Source organism: Oncorhynchus kisutch, linkage group LG14 (genome assembly GCF_002021735.2).
Source record: "Oncorhynchus kisutch isolate 150728-3 linkage group LG14, Okis_V2, whole genome shotgun sequence".
In the NCBI taxonomy this organism is placed as follows: Eukaryota; Metazoa; Chordata; class Actinopteri; order Salmoniformes; family Salmonidae; genus Oncorhynchus; species Oncorhynchus kisutch.
In genome coordinates, this window is record NC_034187.2 from 57964047 (window position 1) to 57984381 (window position 20335).

Consider the following 20335-nt stretch of genomic DNA (forward strand, 5'->3'; position numbering starts at 1 on the left):
GATGCAAATCTAATACAACACAGAGCACTTTGTATTCAGGATAAAAAATGAATTACATCTGCTGTATTACTTTAGTGCCTTGCTGAAAACAGTATGCATGTTTTGGAATTTTTATGAAGGACTCCTGCTTCTTTGTAGTGACTGGGTGTATTGATACACCATCAAAAGGGTTTTTAATAACTTCACCATGCTCAATGTCTGCTTTTTCTTTTACCCATCTACCAATAGGTGCCATCCTTTGCAAGGCATTGGAAAACCTCCCTGGTCATTGTAGCTGAATCAATGTTTGAAATTCACTGCTCGACTGAGGGACCTTAGAGATAATTGTATGTGTGGCGTACAAGAGATGAGGTAGTTATAAAATAATGATGTTAAACACTATTATTGCAGAGTGAGCATGCAAATTGTTAAGCAAATGTTTTACTTCTGAAATTATTTCGACTTGCCATAACAAAGGGGTTGAATACTTATTGACTCAAGACATTTCTGCTTTTAATTTTTTATAAATGTTTAAACATTTCTAATAATATCATTCCACTTTGACATTATGGGGTATTGTGAGTAGGCCAGTGCAAAAAAAAAATGTAGGCTATAACGCAACACGATGTGGAAAAAGTCAAGGGGTGTGAATACTTTGACGGCACTGTACATACTGCATCTACCTCAATTACCTCGCAGCCTGCACGGCAACTCGGTACTGGTACCCCGTGTACAAAGTTATCGTTACTCCTTGTCTATTTATTCCTTGTGATATTATTTCTCTTTCTCTCTCCGTTGTTGGGAAGGGCCCATAAGTAAGCATTTCACTGTTAGTCTACACTTGTTTTCTACGAATCATGTGACCCAATAACATTCAATTTGATTGGATTTTGATTGATTTGATTTACAGGTTATGGAAAATGTACTATTTTATTATTTCTCCATTATGTTTGCTACCATGCTGTGTTATGTGTTGCTACCATGCTGTGTTATGTGTTGCTGCCATGCTGTGTTATGTGTTGCTGCCATGCTATGTTGTCTTAGTTCTCTCTTTATGTAGTGTTGTGGTGTCTCTCTTGTCGTGATGTGTGTTTTGTCCTATATTTGTATTTTATTTTAAATGTTTAATCCCAGCCTCCGTCTCCACAGGAGGCCTTTTGCCTTTTGGTAGGCAATCATTGTAAATAAGAATGTGTTCTTAACTGACTTGCCTAGTTAAATAAAGGTTAAATTAAAATAATAATAATAATAAAACGAATTCCTCAAGGAGGAATTTGGGGAAGCAGGTAGCCTAGTGGTTAGGGAGTAGGGCCAGTAACCGAAAGGTTGCTAGATCGAATCCCCAAGGTAAAAATGTGTTGTTCTGCCCCTGAACAAGGCAGATAACCAACTGTTCCTAGGCTGTTATTGTAAAAAAAAAAAGAAAAAGAAGAACGACTCCATTTATAAGTCAAAGACATTAACACTATGGTAAATAATAGATTAATGTCTGCAAACACTACAGTATACTAGTCTGCAAAAGCTACGGTATATACTACAGTCTGCAGTGTACTACAATCTGCAAAAACACTACATTAATTACTTAAGCAATAAGGCCTGAGTGGGTGTGGTGTATGGCCAATGCGGAGTGTCTGGATACAGCCCTTAGCCGTTGTATATTGGCCATATACCACAAACCCCCGAAGTGCCTTATTGCCATTATATAACACGGCTGTCAGCCAATCAGCATTCAGGACTCGAACCACCCAGTTTATAATATAGTATATACTACAGTTTTATTTTACTACATTATTTATACTATAGTTAACTATAAATGCTACAGTATACTACAGTGAATACTACAGTATAGTTCTCAAAAACACTCAGTGAATACTATAGTATTTATACCATTGTATACCATAGTATTTATGTGGGATTGTTATTGTAATATTTTGTACAGCATATTGTGGCATCTCTCATTGTGTAAGCTATATGTACACTTCTTAGAAAAAAGGGCTCCAAAAGGGTTCTTCGGCTGTCCCCATAGGAGAACCCTTTTTGGTTCCAGGTAGAACTCTTTAGGTTCTAGATAGCACCTTTTTTTCCCCAAAAGTGTACAGATGATGGGTGACATTTTCTGTCCAACGCACAGGCCTTACAGTGAACTAAATAGTGATCTTACCAAAAACAACCATATCATTTCAAATGGATGGTATGGCACTACTGCAAAATAAGTTTGGAATATTGTATTGATACGGGCATTGTTTGTGTATCTGCATTGACTCACCATGGTACGTGCGGTTCCACATCCTCTTGGTGACGATGTCACCTCGCGGCCGGCCCCCTCCCTCGGCCATGGTCTCGTTCAGGGCCTGAGAGTAAAGCATTACCCCGTCATAGAAGCCTCCTGCTATCAGGTTCGTCTAGAAAGATGGAGGGAGGAGGACCGTCATCAAATCTTGTTATATCCACTCTCATACCATCTGGTGTTCTCTCCTCTTCATCTGTTGATTGTTACTTTTCCACCTGTCTATCTTTTCAGGCACTTTTTAGTCCTCTACCTCTCTCAGACACACGTCTCAAGTCTGAGAGTATCCATAACAGTGTGTTTGTTTGTGCGTGTAAGGGTGTGTGTGCGTGTGTGTGTGAGCCAGAGTCAAGCCTGTATGTTACTCGGTGTTTGTAAGCACGACTGTGTGTCTTGAATAGCCCTTGAAAGAGTTCACGCTGACATAGGGATTATTTACTAGCCCCGAATGTAACTGTGTAACTATAAATATGAACTATTATAGAATGCCTAACACAGGCTCAAAAGTAAAAACCTGTATTTGTTTGAGTTAGAGCCCAGACTAGGAGATTGGATTTACACTTGTGCCAAAACTGGCCATATCTCCACATCACTCAGACATGGAGAAATACATCCTATTCCCCTGTGGTTAGAAATATGTCTAACCTCCCACTGCGGACTTGGGACAGCTGGAGAAGCCCTGTAAATGAACCTTGACGATGCTGTAAATGGCACAGTCCTCGGAGTAGCTTCGTATCTTTCACTGAATCATAATTCAAGCCATCTACAGTCAGGTCCAGAATTATTGGCACCCTTGATAAAAGATGAGAAAGAAAGATTGCATAAAATAAATAATACAAATACTGAGCTATAGTGTATGCTAAAAAAAAATCTCAGAGAAAGAGATTTTGTTTAACAAGTAATAATTCTTGATCTTAAAAAGATAGGGGTATTGGCACCCCTGTTTTCAATACCTTTCAATACCTCACCTTGTGACGATAACGGCACTGAGACTTTTTCAAAAATGTTTTATAAGACTGCAGAACACTTTGGGAGGGATCTTAGACCATTCCTCCACAATCTTTTCAGATCAAGTCGGGAGACTGAGATGCCCATTGCAAAATGTTGATTTTCTGGTCAATTAACCATTTCTTTGTGGATTTGTATGTGTTATTGTCTTGCTGGAACATCCACTTGCCTACAATGTTCAGCCCTCTAGCTGAGACAAACAGGTTTTTGGCTAAAATGTCCAGGTACTGGGTAAGGTTCATGATGCCATTGACCTTAAGAAGAGTCCCAGGACCTTTCTCTGAGCAATTGTATTAGTTTAAAATAAAAATGTTTTTGGGAGGATACAATATTCAGTATTTGTATTATTTATTTTATTCAGTCTTTTTGTTCATCTTTATCAAGGGTGCCAATAATTCTAGGAAAGTTTACTTAACTAGGAAAGTCAGTTAAGAACAAATTCTTATTTACAATGTCAGCATAGGAACAGTGTACAGGAGCAGAATGACAGATTTTTACTTTGTCAGCTCAGGGATTTGATCTTGCAACCTTTCGGTTACTAGTCCAACGCTCTAACCACTAGGCTACCTGTTGTCCAGCCATCCATCTATCCATCCTCCCACCCATCCACCAGCAAACCTTAAAATCCAAGCAATGTTAGCTGAAACATTGCCGACAAACTATACACCCACCCACCCATCCATCCAACCAACCAACCATTCCTTCATACATTAATCAAACATAAGCTTAATATAAACAAACATTATGCGTATTTAGCCAGTTCTCTTCTCTGTCTGTTTCTATTTAAATTGACAGATTTAAATAGATGCTGTCGTTGTTGCCCACAGGTAACAAGAGATGAAGATATGAAGGAGTTTAATAATGAAACTATGAGTGTATTATGAATCTCCAAAGCATGCAGAAGTAGTTGTAGGGGTGAGAAAAATAAACTTCCAATATGGGCATTTAAAGTGTTGGGCGGCTGAAAGACTTTACTATGTCAATAACAGTGGCCAGGTGGACTGATTCAAGCCCAGTACAGACACATAGAAGGGAGAAAAATAAAGCTTGGTGTGTGGAGAGAGCTGTTCACTGACAAAAGACAGAAAGAAGGACAGACGGACGGACTAACGGGCGGACAGACAGACAAAAGCCAAATTTATGTTCGAAAAGGCAAGTTTCGTCCTGGTGAGTCGCAGACCGATGTGACGGCAAAGCAGACAAAATTAAGTAGGTGTTGGCCACAGTGGAGTCGCACAGAATTGTGTCTGTGACTCACCAGGACGCCACTTTTCTACCATAAATGTGGCTTAAAGGCCCAGTGCAGTCAAAAACGTGATTTCTCTGTGCTTTATATATTCTTCCACACTATGAAGTTGGAATAATACTGTGAAATTGTGAAAATTATGATAATGCCCTTTTAGTGTAGGAGCTGTTTGGTGGGATGGAGTTTTGGCCTGTCTGGTGACATCACTGTAAATTGGTAAATAGACCAATAAGAAAGAGTTCCAAACCTCTCTGCTCTGCCAATAACAGCTAGTTTGCAGGCCACTCCCAGACAGTCCTAGTAAAATTCTTGCTTGAGAAATTGCTCTTACTAAGAAGCTATTATTTTTACAATTTTAATTGAAAAAAAAATCACAGTTAGGTACTTAATTGTATCCAGAAAGGATTTGATATTAAGATAAAAATGGCTGCATTGGACCTTTAACAGGCAGGCAGGCAGACACAGGTACACGAGCTGGCCCCTGAGCGAACAACATTCCCCACACTCCATCCCTTGTTGGCTCTAATAAAGGTGGAGCACCTGCCCTCCACATCTCTCGTTCAGCACTTTAGCAGGCACCACCTAGGGACGTTGAGTACCAATTTAAGCTCTCTTACAGAGGAAAGCCCTGAATTTTAGCCAGGCAGCTCTCTACACCCACACTCCCCCTACACCTCACGCTATTACCACCCACAACTCAAACATAATAACATCATTTATATACCTTGACATGGTTTCACACATTTAATGTCTTGCACAAACCGTGTAATTTACAAAATGTTCATAGAGACATTTTCATTTGTGTATTTAGGTGAAACTTACTATGTCTACCACACAAATGCAATAAAGATGCATGGAACTGCTTTCACGAGCTGACAAATCCACATAGATGTTTAGCCTGAACTTTCGCCCGTCTCCTAGTGTAATAAGCAGGGCTGCTCAAGTATACTGTGCAATAATGGCTGCCATTTCTACATTGGATCTGTGTTGCTATGGCAATTAGGATATCATCAAGTTTTCCTAAGTGCCAAATGAGAGGGGAAGCGTAACTTTCTACCTTTCCTGGACTGCTGCTGCGCTAATTAGTGACCAGCTCGCTAGCTTCCTAACTGAGGGGCCATTGATTGGGCTGAGACTAGAGACACTGGAGTGTGACACACAGCCCTATCACTCGAATTTAGGTCAGCCCCACCATGCTTATGAGAGTCTGTGAGAGACTTTCCAACAACCTTAGCTCACTGACATTGAACCCAGCAGTGGCTATAAAGCAACAGTTTGTTATTTTCCATAAACAACATGATGCCACACACCAAAAAGATCCCCAAAATCTTCCCAAGGGGAGATATGTAACTCAATATGCTCTATTTGACAGATAAATCCCTGTTTGCAGTGTAAAAAGACCTGTGGCATAACTTCATCCATCGAAAGCCAGGTTTGTGTGGAAAATATACACTCTAGCAAGCCCAATAATCCACTTAGAAAACAGGGTGACGCATGAGATTCATGAATGCTACTACTGTATGTTTCAACACCAGGATTCTCAGAGACAGAAAAAGCAGTAAGCCACTGGCACTCAGCCTATTTTAATTTCTGTAAGATGCTTCTGTACAGTATATCACATTGTGAGCTTGTTATCGGTTCTATAACCTATACTATATTAGCATAGCCAAAAATAATTGTTGTTTTTTATGAATGCATAGCTAACCATTTATTATAGCAATGGTTATCAGAACTGCATGTCCCAACATGCATAATTTAGCATTTAAGTGGAACATCTAAATCTGTTGCCAGACAACAGTCTAATTAAGTTGTCATTTTACTTGACATTCATACTTAGGGATTGCGCAAACCAAGTGCAAGGAAATTACCATTTCTAGATGTCCCACAGCGATCACTGACGGACTTTAAAATAGTGGATTTTAAATGCAACACCTATACTTACAGTTTGATAATTGCATACTGGTAATTAAGGTAATTCTATACTAGCAAATCCAGCCAGAGCCAGAAGGCAAAACACCAGAATGTTAATTCTCTACACAAAAAGGGTTCTTCAGCTGTCCACATAGGAGGACCCTTTTTGGTTCCAGGTTCTACCTGGAACCAAAAAGGGTTCTTCAAAGGGTTCAACCCCAAAAAACATTTTGTTTTCTCTAAGGGTGTAGATTCAAAGCATAGACTCCAATCTTCACCTTCCTATAAATAATTACAGCTGGTTTTAGAACAGGAAAGGAGAGAGAGAGAGGGAGAGAGAGACAGAGAGAGAGGGAGAGAGAGACAGAGAGAGAGGGAGAGAGAGAGAGAGAGAGGGAGAGAGAGAGAGAGAGAGGGAGAGAGAGACAGAGAGAGAGGGAGAGAGAGAGAGACAGAGAGAGAGAGGGAGAGAGAGAGAGAGAGAGAGAGAGAGAGAGAGAGAGAGAGAGAGAGAGAGAGAGAGAGAGAGAGAGAGACAGAGAGAGAGAGGGAGAGAGAGAGAGAGAGAGCAAAACTATCTAAATAAAGAGAAAGATTGGGAGAGGAGAAAAGAGAGGGTAGAGGAAATTGTGAAGGTGTTTTTTGATATACGAGGGGCCAGAGTCTTAACCACCCCATTTATGTCACCAGAAGCTTAACTGGCATGCTCTGCCCTGAATAACTCATACAAGCAACATTTATCCAGTAAACCCTGTTCATGGAATGGGACAACCCAGGGATCTGTAGTGGGGACAATGAGGAATTACTATAGCAGTATATCGTACAATTTTCCGTCCACTCCTCATAGGACATTATTAAATAGTTGAAAATAGTGCATCAAATGACAATATTCCATATCTACGGTTGCGATTCAAATACCATTTAAGAACTAGTGTTGCACACATCCCATTGCAGAACATCCGTATTGGTGAAGAATAAACCTACCTACGTTTTTTTACCATGAGATCCATTAGCACTGACGGGATGTCATGAAAATTCTACAGCCTCTTGGATGTCCTCTCTTGGTCCCAGCAGCCTTTGAAAGGTCATGCATTGTGAAGGCAGGTAGAGGTGGTACAGTTTGGGCCCACATCGGTAACAGTGAGCCAGTTACCCACCTTGCGAGCAAAACATTTTAGCGATCCCCTTCATGACAGCGAAAACTAAAACAAAAAAATGTTACATTCATTTCCTGTAATTCTACACATTTTGCCATGCGGCTGAGGGAACGATTGCTGTTTTTAATATGATAACTGATTATTAATTGGCCCGACCCCAGTTGGGGATTTGACCATGATTACTACACGTTTAGATAGCTGGCCGCTAGCCTACCGTATCAATCTAAAAAATAATTTGCTGACATGGGATAATTGAGTGACTGCTCATGCACAACCAAATTTTGAAATTGCACCTTTTATTATTCTAACCTTTTATTGTATTATATTGTTATAACTCTCAACAGTAAGTTGAGGCCAGGACTGAGTTCCAAAATATTCTTTGGTTAGATTTTTTTTATTGGTCAGCGGGCCTACAAAAGGGGTTTGCCCATCCCTGGCAGTCTCTATGGGTGTGCCACAGGGTTCAATCCTAGGGCCGACTCTCTTCTCTGTATACATCAATGATGTCGCTCTTGCTGATGGTGATTCTTTGATCCACCTCTACGCAGACAACACCATTCTGTATATCTCTGGCCCTTCTTAATACACTGTGTTAACTAACCTCCAGATGAGCTTCAATGCCATACAACTCTCCTTCCATGGCCTCCAACGGCTCTTAAAAACTCTTGGAACTACCCATCCCAGATCTGGGAGAATTGTCATCAACTACACTAATTAGCATAGCACAACAGTCAAAAAATATTACTAGAAAATATTCATATTCATGAAATCACAAGTGAAATATTGTGAAACACAGCTTAGCCTTTTGTTAATCACCCTGTCATCTCAGATTTAGAAATTATGCTTTACAGCCAAAGCAAGACAAGCGTTTGTGTACGTTTATCGATAGCCTAGCATAGCATTATGTCCAGCTAGCAGCAGGAAGCTTGGTCACGGAAATCAGAAAAGCAATCCAATTAACCGTTTACCTTTGATGATCTTCGGATGTTTTCACTGACAAGACTCCCAGTTAGACAGCAAATGTTCCTTTTGTTCCATAAAGATTATTTTTATACCCAAAATATCTCCTTTTGTTGGTCACGTTGTGTTGAGAAATCCACTGGAAATAGCAGTCACAACAACGCCGAAAAAAATTCAAAATTATGTCCATAATATCGACAGAAACATGGCAAACGTTTTTTTTATAATCAATCCTGAAGGTGTTTTTCAAATATCTATTCGATAATATATCAACTGGGACAATTGGCTTTTCAGTAGGAGCGAGAGGAAAAATGACTACCTCTGTCTTTTACGCAAGAATCACTCTGAGAGCCCTCAGTTGGCCACTGACGCAATGTAGTCGTTTACGCTCATTCTTCAAAATAAAGGCCTGAAACTACGTCTAAAGGCTGTAGACACCTTAGGGAAGCCATTGAAAAAAAAGGAATCTGGTTGATATCCCTTTCAATGGGCAATAGGGATGCATAGAAAGACGGAGGTTTCAAAATAAGAGCCACTTCCTGATTGGATTTCTCTCAGGATTTCGCCTGCAATATCAGTTCTGTTATACTCAGGCAATATTTTTACAGTTTTGGAAACTTTAGAGTGTTTTCTATCCTAAGCTGTCAATTATATGCATATTCTAGCACATGGTCCTGAGAATTAGGCGGTTTACTATTCCGCAACAAAGCATCCTTCACTCATGCTGCCAAACATACCCTCGTAAAACTGACCATCCTACCGATCCTCGACTTCGGCGATGTCATTTACAAAATAGCCTCCAACACTCTACTCAACAAATTGGATGTAGTCTAACACAGTGCCATCCATTTTGTCACCAAAGCCCCATATACTACCCACCACTGCGACCTGTATGCTCTCGTTGGATGGCCCTCGCTTCATACTCGCCGCCAAACCCACTGGCTCCAGGTCATCTACAAGTCTCTGCTAGGTAAAGCCCCGCCTTATCTCAGCTCACTGGTCAACATAGCAGCACCCACACGTAGCACGCGCTCCAGCAGGTATATCTCACTGGTCACCCCCAAAGCCAATTCTTCCTTTGGCCGCCTCTCCTTCCAGTTCTCTGCTGCCAATGACTGGAACGAACTGCAAAAAATCTCTGAAGCTGGAGACTCATATCTCCCTCACTAGCTTTAAGCACCAGCTGTCAGAGCAGCTCACAGATCACTGCACCTGTACATAGCTCATCTGTAAATAGCCCATGCAATCTACCTCATCCCCATACTGTATTTATTTATTTATCTATCGTGCTCCTTTTCACCCCAGTATCTCTACTTGCACATTCATCTTCTGCACATTCTACCGTTCCAGTGTTTAATTGCTATAATGTAATTACTTCGCCGCAACGCCCCATTTATTGCCTTACCTCTCTTATCCTACCTCTCTTGCACATGCTGTATATAGACTTTTTCTATCGTATTATTGATTGTATGTTTGTTTATTCCATGTGTAACTCTGTGTTGTTGTATGTGTCAAACTGCTTTGCTTTATCTTGGCCAGGTCGCAGTTGCAAATGAGAACTTGTTCTCAACTAGTCTACCTGGTCAAATAAAGGTGAAATAAAAAAATAATGAATACTTTTTGTCTATTTCATTCTGCCTGTGGGTCTGAAATAGGTACAATGCTTTTCAAAGTTGGATTTTCTTGAGTGTTCATCCTGTGAGTAAGAGAGACGTCCTCAATTTTTTGTCTCTACCACTCTTACTAACTTATTTCTGCCTGCTTTCTATTCTGACCTCCCAATGCCTGTCAATCAACCAACAAACCAGTCAAGTAACCAATCAGCCATCCCCACTTACCAGAGAGTCTTCTACGGTGAAGTTGAACATGTTCAATGCGTCCGTCTTCAGGTTGGACACAAACTCCAGGTACTCTGGGTTCTGTGGCTCTTTGTAGGTCAGGATCTTCACACTCTGTCAAGAAAAATGAACGACAACCAGTCAGAAAAATGCAATAACAAATAAGGTCCATCAGGACAGACTTTCCTCCATCTTGGAACTTTTTGAAAATCTTTGAAAAACACTAAATCTTTGAAATAACTCCAAATGCAGTATGTATCACCATGGTAAATCTCTTAACTTAGTTTGAGCTATGGGATTGGTTAAGAGATAGCTGAGTTATGGATAAATCAGGAAATCGGATTTTACATGTCCATTTAAATCCTTTGTAAATCCACTCCTTTGTAAATCAACTTTTTAGGATCGTCAAAGACATGACCATGATGAACCATGTTTGGCATTGATATCTTTAAAAATAAGGAAACTATTAACAATTCACTTTTGATTATGTAAAAATCTTCTCATAGACTAAAAGTCAGATTCACTCCAAATGTAGTCTTTGAACTCATCACAATTGTCCCTAAGGAGATTGTGAAAATAACGTTGATGTCCACACTATTCTAGTAGATGCATATTAGTACATATGCTAAGATATGCTACAAATACTTCAAAAACCACACTGAATTTGATATTGCCATCTTGAAAAACAAGGAAACTATCAGCAACCCATTCTTTGCATATGTAATGCTAATTCTCAAAATAATTCTCTCTTCATGAACCATAGTCAGATTCACTCCAAATGTTGTATTGGTCTCATGATGGCACATAAAGGAAGGTAGTTCCTACACGATAGAGGGCCTGCTTTGTTATCCAACTGATCTTGTGTCCTTCCTGACATCCTATGAACTTCTTTCATTGCTGCTGACAGATATATTTTAAATAGTAAAAATCCAAAGAAAATTTTGAATGAACAAAAAAGAAGAATGAACAAAACTAGAACATTGTTTGTATGACTCGACATGGGTCAAAATTCGACAAAGATCCAGCAACAACAAAAAAGGACCATATGTATTTCAGGTAAAATACAAACAAATGTTTATTTTCCAGGACAAATTAGCTAGCAAGAGCAAGCTAGCTAAATGTCCATAAATGTTTCATGTGTGTTTCGACCTGTCCCCAAATCAATATAGTTGGCCCAACCCATCGGTTTTTGGGACTAGAATGTGTTTTCAATCTAGAAATCATTAGGAAGTCATTGAGGAAAAGAAACTAACATCCGTGGGTGTGGCGTAACATTTAGCCAGAGCAAGGAGTCTGGGTAGGTTTTCCATCGTAAAACAATTCCATAAGTTAGTACATATCGCCATTCGACTCTGTCAATCACCATATCCTCATCGGCAGACTCGACAGCCTTGGTTTCTCAAATGATTGCCTCGCCTGGTTCACCAACTACTTCTCTGATAGAGTTCAGTGTGTCAAATCGGAGGGTCTGCTGTCCGGACCTCTGGCAGTCTCTATGGGGGTGCCACAGGGTTCAATTCTTGGACCGACTCTCTTCTCTGTATACATCAATGAGGTCGCTCTTGCTGCTGGTGAGTCCCTGATCCACCTCTACGCAGACGACACCATTCTGTATACTTCCGGCCCTTCTCTGGACACTGTGTTAACAACCCTCCAGGCAAGCTTCAATGCCATACAACTCTCCTTCCGTGGCCTCCAATTGCTCTTGAATGCAAGTAAAACTAAATGCATGCTCTTCAACCGATCGCTGCCTGCACCTACCCGCCTGTCCAACATCACTACTCTAGACGGCTCTGACTTAGAATACGTGGACAACTACAAATACTTAGGTGTCTGGTTAGATTGTAAACTCTCCTTCCAGACCCATATCAAACATCTCCAATCCAAAGTTAAATCTAGAATTGGCTTCCTATTTCGCAACAAAGCATCCTTCACTCATGCTGCCAAACATACCCTTGTAAAACTGACCATCCTACCAATCCTCGACTTTGGCGATGTCATTTACAAAATAGCCTCCAATACCCTACTCAACAAATTGGATGCAGTCTATCACAGTGCAATCCGTTTTATCACCAAAGCCCCATATACTACCCACCATTGCGACCTGTACGCTCTCGTTGGCTGGCCCTCGCTTCATACTCGTCGCCAAACCCACTGGCTCCATGTCATCTACAAGACACTGCTAGGTAAAGTCCCCCCTTATCTCAGCTCGCTGGTCACCATAGCATCTCCCACCTGTAGCACACGCTCCAGCAGGTATATCTCTCTAGTCACCCCCAAAACCAATTCTTTCTTTGGCCGCCTCTCCTTCCAGTTCTCTGCTGCCAATGACTGGAACGAACTACAAAAATCTCTGAAACTGGAAACACTTATCTCCCTCACTAGCTTTAAGCACCAACTGTCAGAGCAGCTCACAGATTACTGCACCTGTACATAGCCCACCTATAATTTAGCCCAAACAACTACCTCTTTCCCAACTGTATTTAATTTTTATTTATTTATTTATTTTGCTCCTTTGCACCCCATTATTTTTTTATTTCTACTTTGCACATTCTTCCATTGCAAAACTACCATTCCAGTATTTTACTTGCTATATTGTATTTACTTTGCCATCTTGGCCTTTTTTGCCTTTACCTCCCTTCTCACCTCATTTGCTCACATTGTATATAGACTTGTTTATACTGCATTATTGACTGTATGTTTGTTTTTACTCCATGTGTAACTCTGTGTCGTTTTATCTGTCGAACTGCTTTGCTTTATCTTGGCCAGGTCGCAATTGTAAATGAGAACTTGTTCTCAACTTGCCTACCTGGTTAAATAAAGGTAAAATAAATAAATAAAATCTAGAGGCTTAGACTCTAGTCTAGGAGGTTAAGTGGTATGCTAGTGTGGATATTGGACCAAACCTTCTGTTTCCCTTCCCTACCTCCGACTCATCATCCCTTTCTCTTTTGTCCTGTATTTTTACATGTTCAAAGCATTCACTACATCTTTGTGATATGCTGCCTTCTTTACATTTTCCAATCTATTTTTATTCATTTTTCTTGTTCACTCTTATTGTATTGTAGATGGAAATCAAATCAAATTGTATTTGTGACATACACATGGTTAGCAGATGTTAATGCGAGTATAGCGAAATGCTTGTGCTTCTAGTTCCGACAATGCAGTAATAACCAACGAGTAACCTAACCTAACAATTCCACAACTACTACCTTATACACACAAGTGTAAAGGGATAAATAATATGTACATAAAGATATGAATGAGAGATGGTACAGAACGACATAGGCAAGATGCAGTAGATGGTATCGAGTACAGTATATACATATGAGATGAGTAATGTAGGGTATGTAAACAAAAAAGTGGCATAGTATAAAGTGGCTAGTGATACATGTATTACATAAAGATGGCAAGATGCAGTAGATGATAGAGAGTACAGTATATACATATACATATGAGATGAGTAATGTAGGGTATGTAAACATTATATTAAGTGGCATTGTTTAAAGTGGCTAGTGATACATTTACTTCAATTTACATCCATTTCCATTATTAAAGTGGCTGGAGTTGAGTCAGTATGTTGGCAGCAGCCACTCAATGTTAGTGATGGCTGTTTAACAGTCTGCTGGCCTTGAGATAGAAGCTGTTTTTCAGTCTCTCTGCCCCTGCTTTGATGCACCTGTACTGACCTCGCCTTCTGGATGATAACGGGGTGAATAGGCAGTGGCTCGGGTGTTGTCCTTGATGATCTTTATGGCCTTCCTGTCACATCGGGTGGTGTAGGTGTCCTGGAGGGCAGGTAGTTTGCCCCCGGTGATGTGTTGTGCAGACCTCACTACCCTCTGGAGAGCCTTACGGTTGTGGGCGGAGCAGTTGCCGTACCAGGCGGTGATACAGCTCGACAGGATGCTCTCGATTGTGCATCTGTAGAAGTTTGTGAGTCATTTTGGTGACAAGCCGAATTTCTTCAGCCTCCTCTCCACTACTGTTCCGTCGATGTGGATAGGGGGGTGCTCCCTCTGCTGTTTCCTGAAGTCCACAATCATCTCCTTTGTTTTGTTGACGTTGAGTGCGAGGTTATTTTCCTGACACCACACTCCGAGGGCCCTCACTTCCTCCCTGTAGGCCGTCTCGTCGTTGTTGGTAATCAAGCCTACCACTGTAGTGTCGTCCGCAAACTTGATGATTGAGTTGGAGACGTGCATGGCCACGCAGTCGTGGGTGAACAGGGAGTACAGGAGAGGGCTCAGAACGCACCCTTGTGGGGCCCCAGTGTTGAGGATCAGCGGGGTGGAGATGTTGTTACCTACCCTCACCACCTGGGGGCGACCCATCAGGGAGTCCAGTACCCAGTTGCACAGGGCGGGGTCGAGACCCGGAGTTTGGAGGGTACTATGGTGTTAATTGCTGAGCTGTAGTCGATGAACAGCATTCTCACATAGGTATTCCTCTTGTCCAGATTGGTTAGGGCAGTGTGCAGTGTGGTTGCCATTGCGTCGTCTGTGGACCTATTGGGGCGGTAAGCAAATTGGAGTGTGTCTAGGGTGTCAGGTAGGGTGGAGGTGATATGGTGCTTGACTAGTCTCTCAAAGCACTTCATGATGACGGAAGTGAGTGCTACGGGGCGGTAGTCGTTTAGCTCAGTTACCTTAGCTTTCTTGGGAACCAGAACAATGGTGGCCCTCTTGAAGGCTGGTCTGTGCATGCTCTGAGGACGCAGCTGGGGATGCCATCTGGGCCTGCAGCCTAGCGAGGATTGACATGTTTAAATGTTTTACTCACGTCGGCTGCAGTGAAGGAGAGTCCGCAGGTTTTGGTAGCGGGCCGTGTCAGTGGCCCTGTATTGTCCTCAAAGCGAGCAAAGAAGTGATTTAGTCTGTCTGGGAGCAAGACATCCTGATCCGCGACGGGGCTGGTTTTCTTTTTGTAATCCGTGATTGACTGTAGACCCTGCCACATACCTCGTGTCGGAGCCGTTGAATTGCGACTCTACTTTGTCTCTATACTGACGCTTAGCTTGTTTGATTGCCTTGCGGAGGGAATAGCTACACTGTTTGTATTCGGTCATGTTTCCGGTCACCTTGCCCTGGTTAAAAGCAGTGGTTCGCACTTTCAGTTTCATGTGAATGCTGCCATCAATCCACGGTTTCTGGTTTGGGAATGTTTTTATCATTGCTGTGGGTATAACGTTGCCGATGCACTTTCTAAAGATTACCCGCTGAACTGTACATACTGTCCATAGACCAAGTAATTAGTCATTTAACATGACTGTATACATTTAGGCAATCTATAATGCTCAGGACGTGAGATATATTCTATTGATGTAATAATTAGGAATGTATGACAAATGGGCTCTGTGCTACATATAACACTTTTAAGACGATGGGCCCGATCTCCCACGAGCTTGTGAGTAAAAACATGGCTGTAATTTAGGAATGTGGCGATAATGTTAGAGCATGCATTCTGCAAAAATCTAACAATCCTACCAAACTTTATGCTGTACACTCTTAGAAAAAGGGTTCCAAAAGGTTATTCGGCTGTCCCCATAGGAGAACCCTTTTTGGTTCCAGTTAGAGCTCTTTTTGGTTCCAGCTAAAGCCAAAAGGTTTCTACCTAAAACCAAAAAGGGTTCTTCAAAGGGTTATCCTATGGGGACAGTTGAAGAACACTTTTAGGTTCCAGATAGCACCTTTTTTTTGTAAGCGTGTACTACACAGTAAGTATGCTAACGAAGCTCTAGACTTTATTTGTGAAGGAGTGAAAGGTATTTGATTTACAGTACAGACTGCAGTACATGGCTATTTAGGGTGAGAAAACATGCTGACAGCGCTGTACAAAGCTGGCCTTCCCCCTTGAGATGCAAGTTTTTTCCCCCAGTAGTGTGGTGCAGCTTGCATCTATTTAAACTGTCCGCCAGAGAGACAAACATAACTTCAATTCACTGTGCAAGTTTGTTTTGTCAAATGGTTTAGTATGCCGGGAAAATGGAGTAGCTTGGGTTAATTGACCGTAATACCAAGTTATAACTGGCTGTAACATTGTAGATGTGGACTGGATTTGGGCCGTAATAGTCTTGCTGTCTGGGTACTGTCATCAAGACAAGCCATCTGAATGCTTAACACCCTATATTCCTCACTCAGTGTTACTCTATCTGACAGTGTAATGGGAGATATTCTACAGCTGGATATGTTTGGTTAAATTTTTGCCATAGTCCTTTGTTCCTCAGTCATTCCTTTTCCTCATTCCTTCGTCTCTCATCCATTTCTCTCTTGAAAAAAGGTACATATATTGCAGGAAAAAGATGCATGTTTAGCCAACCACTCTCCAATTTTTCACTGGGTTAGTGCTATTTCCTTGAACTTGCGATAAAATGTCCTATTTCACAATATTCTCAAAATGTATCATGTACCTCTCATTACCTACCAATGCAGCTGCATGACTGATGCCCTTTTTCTCTTATCTGCTGCTGAGTCATCACTCATTTACCCTCCCTGCCTTTGTAATATCACTTATAATGACAGTACAGCATCCAACTAAATTCCTCTCCTCTATCCCCTACTCATGATATACCCCTTACATTCCTCTTTATTAGGCTCTGGTAAAAGTAGAGTTAAATCAAATGAAACAATTCTCTCATCCCTCCTTCAAACCAGTCAAATCTCACTCATAACTGCAGTGTAATGACAGTAATACATCCGATTAAAGCGCTTTTCTCAGACCCAAAGATGCAGTCCCCACTAAATCCATCTCCTATACCCCCAACTCAGTCTACCCCTCCCTTCGTTCCTACAGACCTCCCTCATCCATCCCTCTGTCATCCCCTCTCACCCTGAAGGCCTTCTTAGCGGCATGGTCGTCTGCGTCTCCTCTGTACCATGGCCTAGCGGGCCGCTTCCTCAGGCTGTGGCCGAACAGGTCGATGAAGAAGAAAGCATAGTCCTCCGGGGGCAAGCCCTCCCTCCAAAACTGTACCATCAGCATCCGGAAAGTGTCCCATGAGCAGCACATGTACACCACTGAAGAAGAAGAGACATAGAAGAGAGAATGTATCAAAGACATATATATCAGTGGAATTTACCCATGTGCTACGGTTTGTGATTCACAGTGGAATTTACCAATGTTCTGTGTGTGTTAAATTTAGGCAATCACTGAACTGATCAATTAGCAATTAGCTCAGATGTGGTGCCTATGTTGGAATAAAATCCTGCAGTACACTAGGAAAATAGTTTCGACCCCTGTGATACTGTTTGTGAGCAACTACAGAGGGTGGACAGAAAACAATAAGGGGAATTGGCTACTACTGTTAATGGGAAATACAGGTGCATCACTGAAGGGACAAAGATGAAAGAATGTAGCAACGACTGCCCTATGTGCATTACTAAAGGAGAGAGAGACAGAGAGAGAGAGAGAGAGAGAGAATACTGTAGCATCTACTGATTATGAATTAGTAGACACTAAAGGAGAGAGAGACAGAGAGAGAATACTGTAGCATCTACTGATTATGAATTAGTAGACTTTAGGTACACTACTAAAGCGGAATGACAGACACAATTAATGTACACTTGTGCAGCATTTGGAGAACAACATAGCCTCTGCTGCTGTACACACACCATAGCCGGATGCCTGGTCAGGACCCGAAAAAGGCGAGTGGGAAAGCTGCCGTTCCTACTACTCGCCAACGTGCAAACATTGGACAATAAACTAGACGAGGTATGATTACGAATATCCTACCAACGGGACATCAAAAACTGCAATATCCTATGTTTCACAGAATCGTGACTGAATGACGATATGGATATTCAGCTAGCGGGATACACGCTGCACCAGCAAGATAGAACAGCACAATCCAGTAAGACGAGGGAGGGCGGTCTCTGCATATTTGTAAACAACAGCTGGTGCACGAAATCTAAGGAAGTCTCTAGATTTTGCTCACCTGAAGTACGGTATGTTGTGATAAATTGCAGGCCACACTACTTGCCTAGAGAGTTTTCAGCTATACTTTTCGTGGCTGTTTATTTACCACCACAGACAGATGCTGGCACTAAGACCACATTCAGTCAGCTGTATAAGGAAATAAGCAAAGAGGAATCCACTCACCCAGAGGCGGCGCTCCTAGTGGCCGGAGACTTTAATGCAGGGAAACTTAAATCAGTTCTACCAAATCTCTATCAACATGTTAAATGTGCAACCAGAGGGAAAAAAATTCTAGATCACCTGTACTCCACACACAGAAAAGCGTACAAAGCTCTCCCTCCCCCTCCATTTGGTATATCCAAACACAACTCTATGCTCCTGATTCCTGCTTACAAGCAAAAATTAAAGCAGGAAGCACCAGTGACTCAGTCTATAAAAACGTGGTCAGATGAAGCCGATGCTAAACTACAGGACTGTTTTGCTAGCACAGACTGGAACATGTTCCGGGATTCTTCCGATGGCATTGAGGAGTACACCACATCAGTCACTGGCTTTATCAATAAGTGCATCGAGGGCGTCGTCTCCACAGCGACTGTATGTACATACCCCAACCAGAAGCCATGGATTACAGGCAACATTCGCAGTGAGCTAAAGGGTAGAGCTGCCGCTTTCAAGGTGCAGGACTCTAACCCGGAAGCTTACAAGAAATCCCGCTATGCCCTGCGACGAACCATCAAACAGGCAAAGCGTCAATACAGGGCTAAGATTGAATCATACTACACCGGCTCCGACGCTCGTCTTATGAGGCAGGGCTTGCAAACTATTACAGACTCCAAAGGGAAGCACAGCCGCGAGTTGCGCAGTGACACGAGCCTACAGAGGAGCTAAATCACATCTATGCTCGCTTCGAGGCAAGCAACACTGAGGCATGCGTGAGAGCATCAGCTGTTCCAGGCGACTGTGTGATCACGCTCTCCGTAGCCGATGTGAGTAAGACCTTTAAACAGGTCAACATACACAAGGCTGCGTGGCCAGACGGATTACCAGGACGTGTGTTCCAGACATGTGCTGACCAACTGGCAGGTGTCTTCACTGACATTTTCAACATGTCCCTGATTAAGTCTGTAATACCTACATGTTTCAAGCAGAACCACCGTAGTCCCTGTGCCCAAGAACACAAAGGCAACCTGCCTAAATGACTATCGACCCGTAGCACTCACGTCTGTAGCCAGGAAGTGCTTTGATAGTTTGGTAATGGCTCACAACACCATTATCCCAGAAACCCTAGACCCACTCCAATTTACATACCGCCCCAACAGATCCACAGATGATGCAATCTCTATTGCACTCCACACCTAGACAAAAGGAACACCTACGTGAGAATGCTATTCATTGACTACTGCTCAGCGTTCAACACCATAGTACCCTCAAAGCCACACTGATCCTCAACACTGGAGCTCCCCAGGGGTGCGTGCTCAGTCCCCTCCTGTACTCCCTGTTCACCCACGACTGCATGGCCAGGCATGACTCTAACACCATCATTAAGTTTGCAGACGACACAATAGTGGTAGGCCTGATCACCGACAACGACGAGACAGCTTATAGGGAGGAAGTCAGAGACCTGGACTGGTGCCAGAATAACAACCTATTCATCAACATAACCAAGACTAAGGAGATGATTGTGGATTACATTAAAAGGAGGACCGAACACGCCCCCATTCTCATCGACGGGGCTGTAGTGGAGCAGGTTGAGAGCTTCAAGTTCCTTGGTGTCCACATGAACAACAGACTAGAATGGTCCAAACACACGAAGACAGTTGTGAAGAGGGCACGACAAAGCCTATTCCCACTCAGGAAACTAAAAAGATTTGTCATGGGTCCTGAGATCCTCAAAAGGTTCTACAGTTGCAACATCGAGAGCATTGGTTGCATCACTGCCTGGTACGGCAACTGCTCGGCCTCTGCCGAGAGGATAGTGCGTACGGCCCAGTACATCACTGGGGCTAAGCTGCCTGCCATCCAAGACCTCTACACC

At 42.2% G+C, this 20335-nt stretch overlaps 1 protein-coding gene across 2 annotated transcripts in view; it reads right to left on the reverse strand.

Annotated features, from left to right (window-relative positions):
• The window catches only part of LOC109875808 (atrial natriuretic peptide receptor 1), a 102360-nt gene that overhangs the window by 59304 nt on the left and 22721 nt on the right, over window positions 1-20335 (reverse strand). For both annotated transcript variants that reach the window (XM_020468216.2, XM_031788643.1), the window contains exons 3-5: window positions 17215-17402; window positions 10387-10500; window positions 2246-2381 (exon numbers count right to left, since the gene is read on the reverse strand). In XM_020468216.2, the coding sequence (XP_020323805.1) occupies window positions 2246-2381; window positions 10387-10500; window positions 17215-17402 (438 nt within the window). The remainder of the gene's footprint in view (window positions 1-2245; window positions 2382-10386; window positions 10501-17214; window positions 17403-20335) is intronic.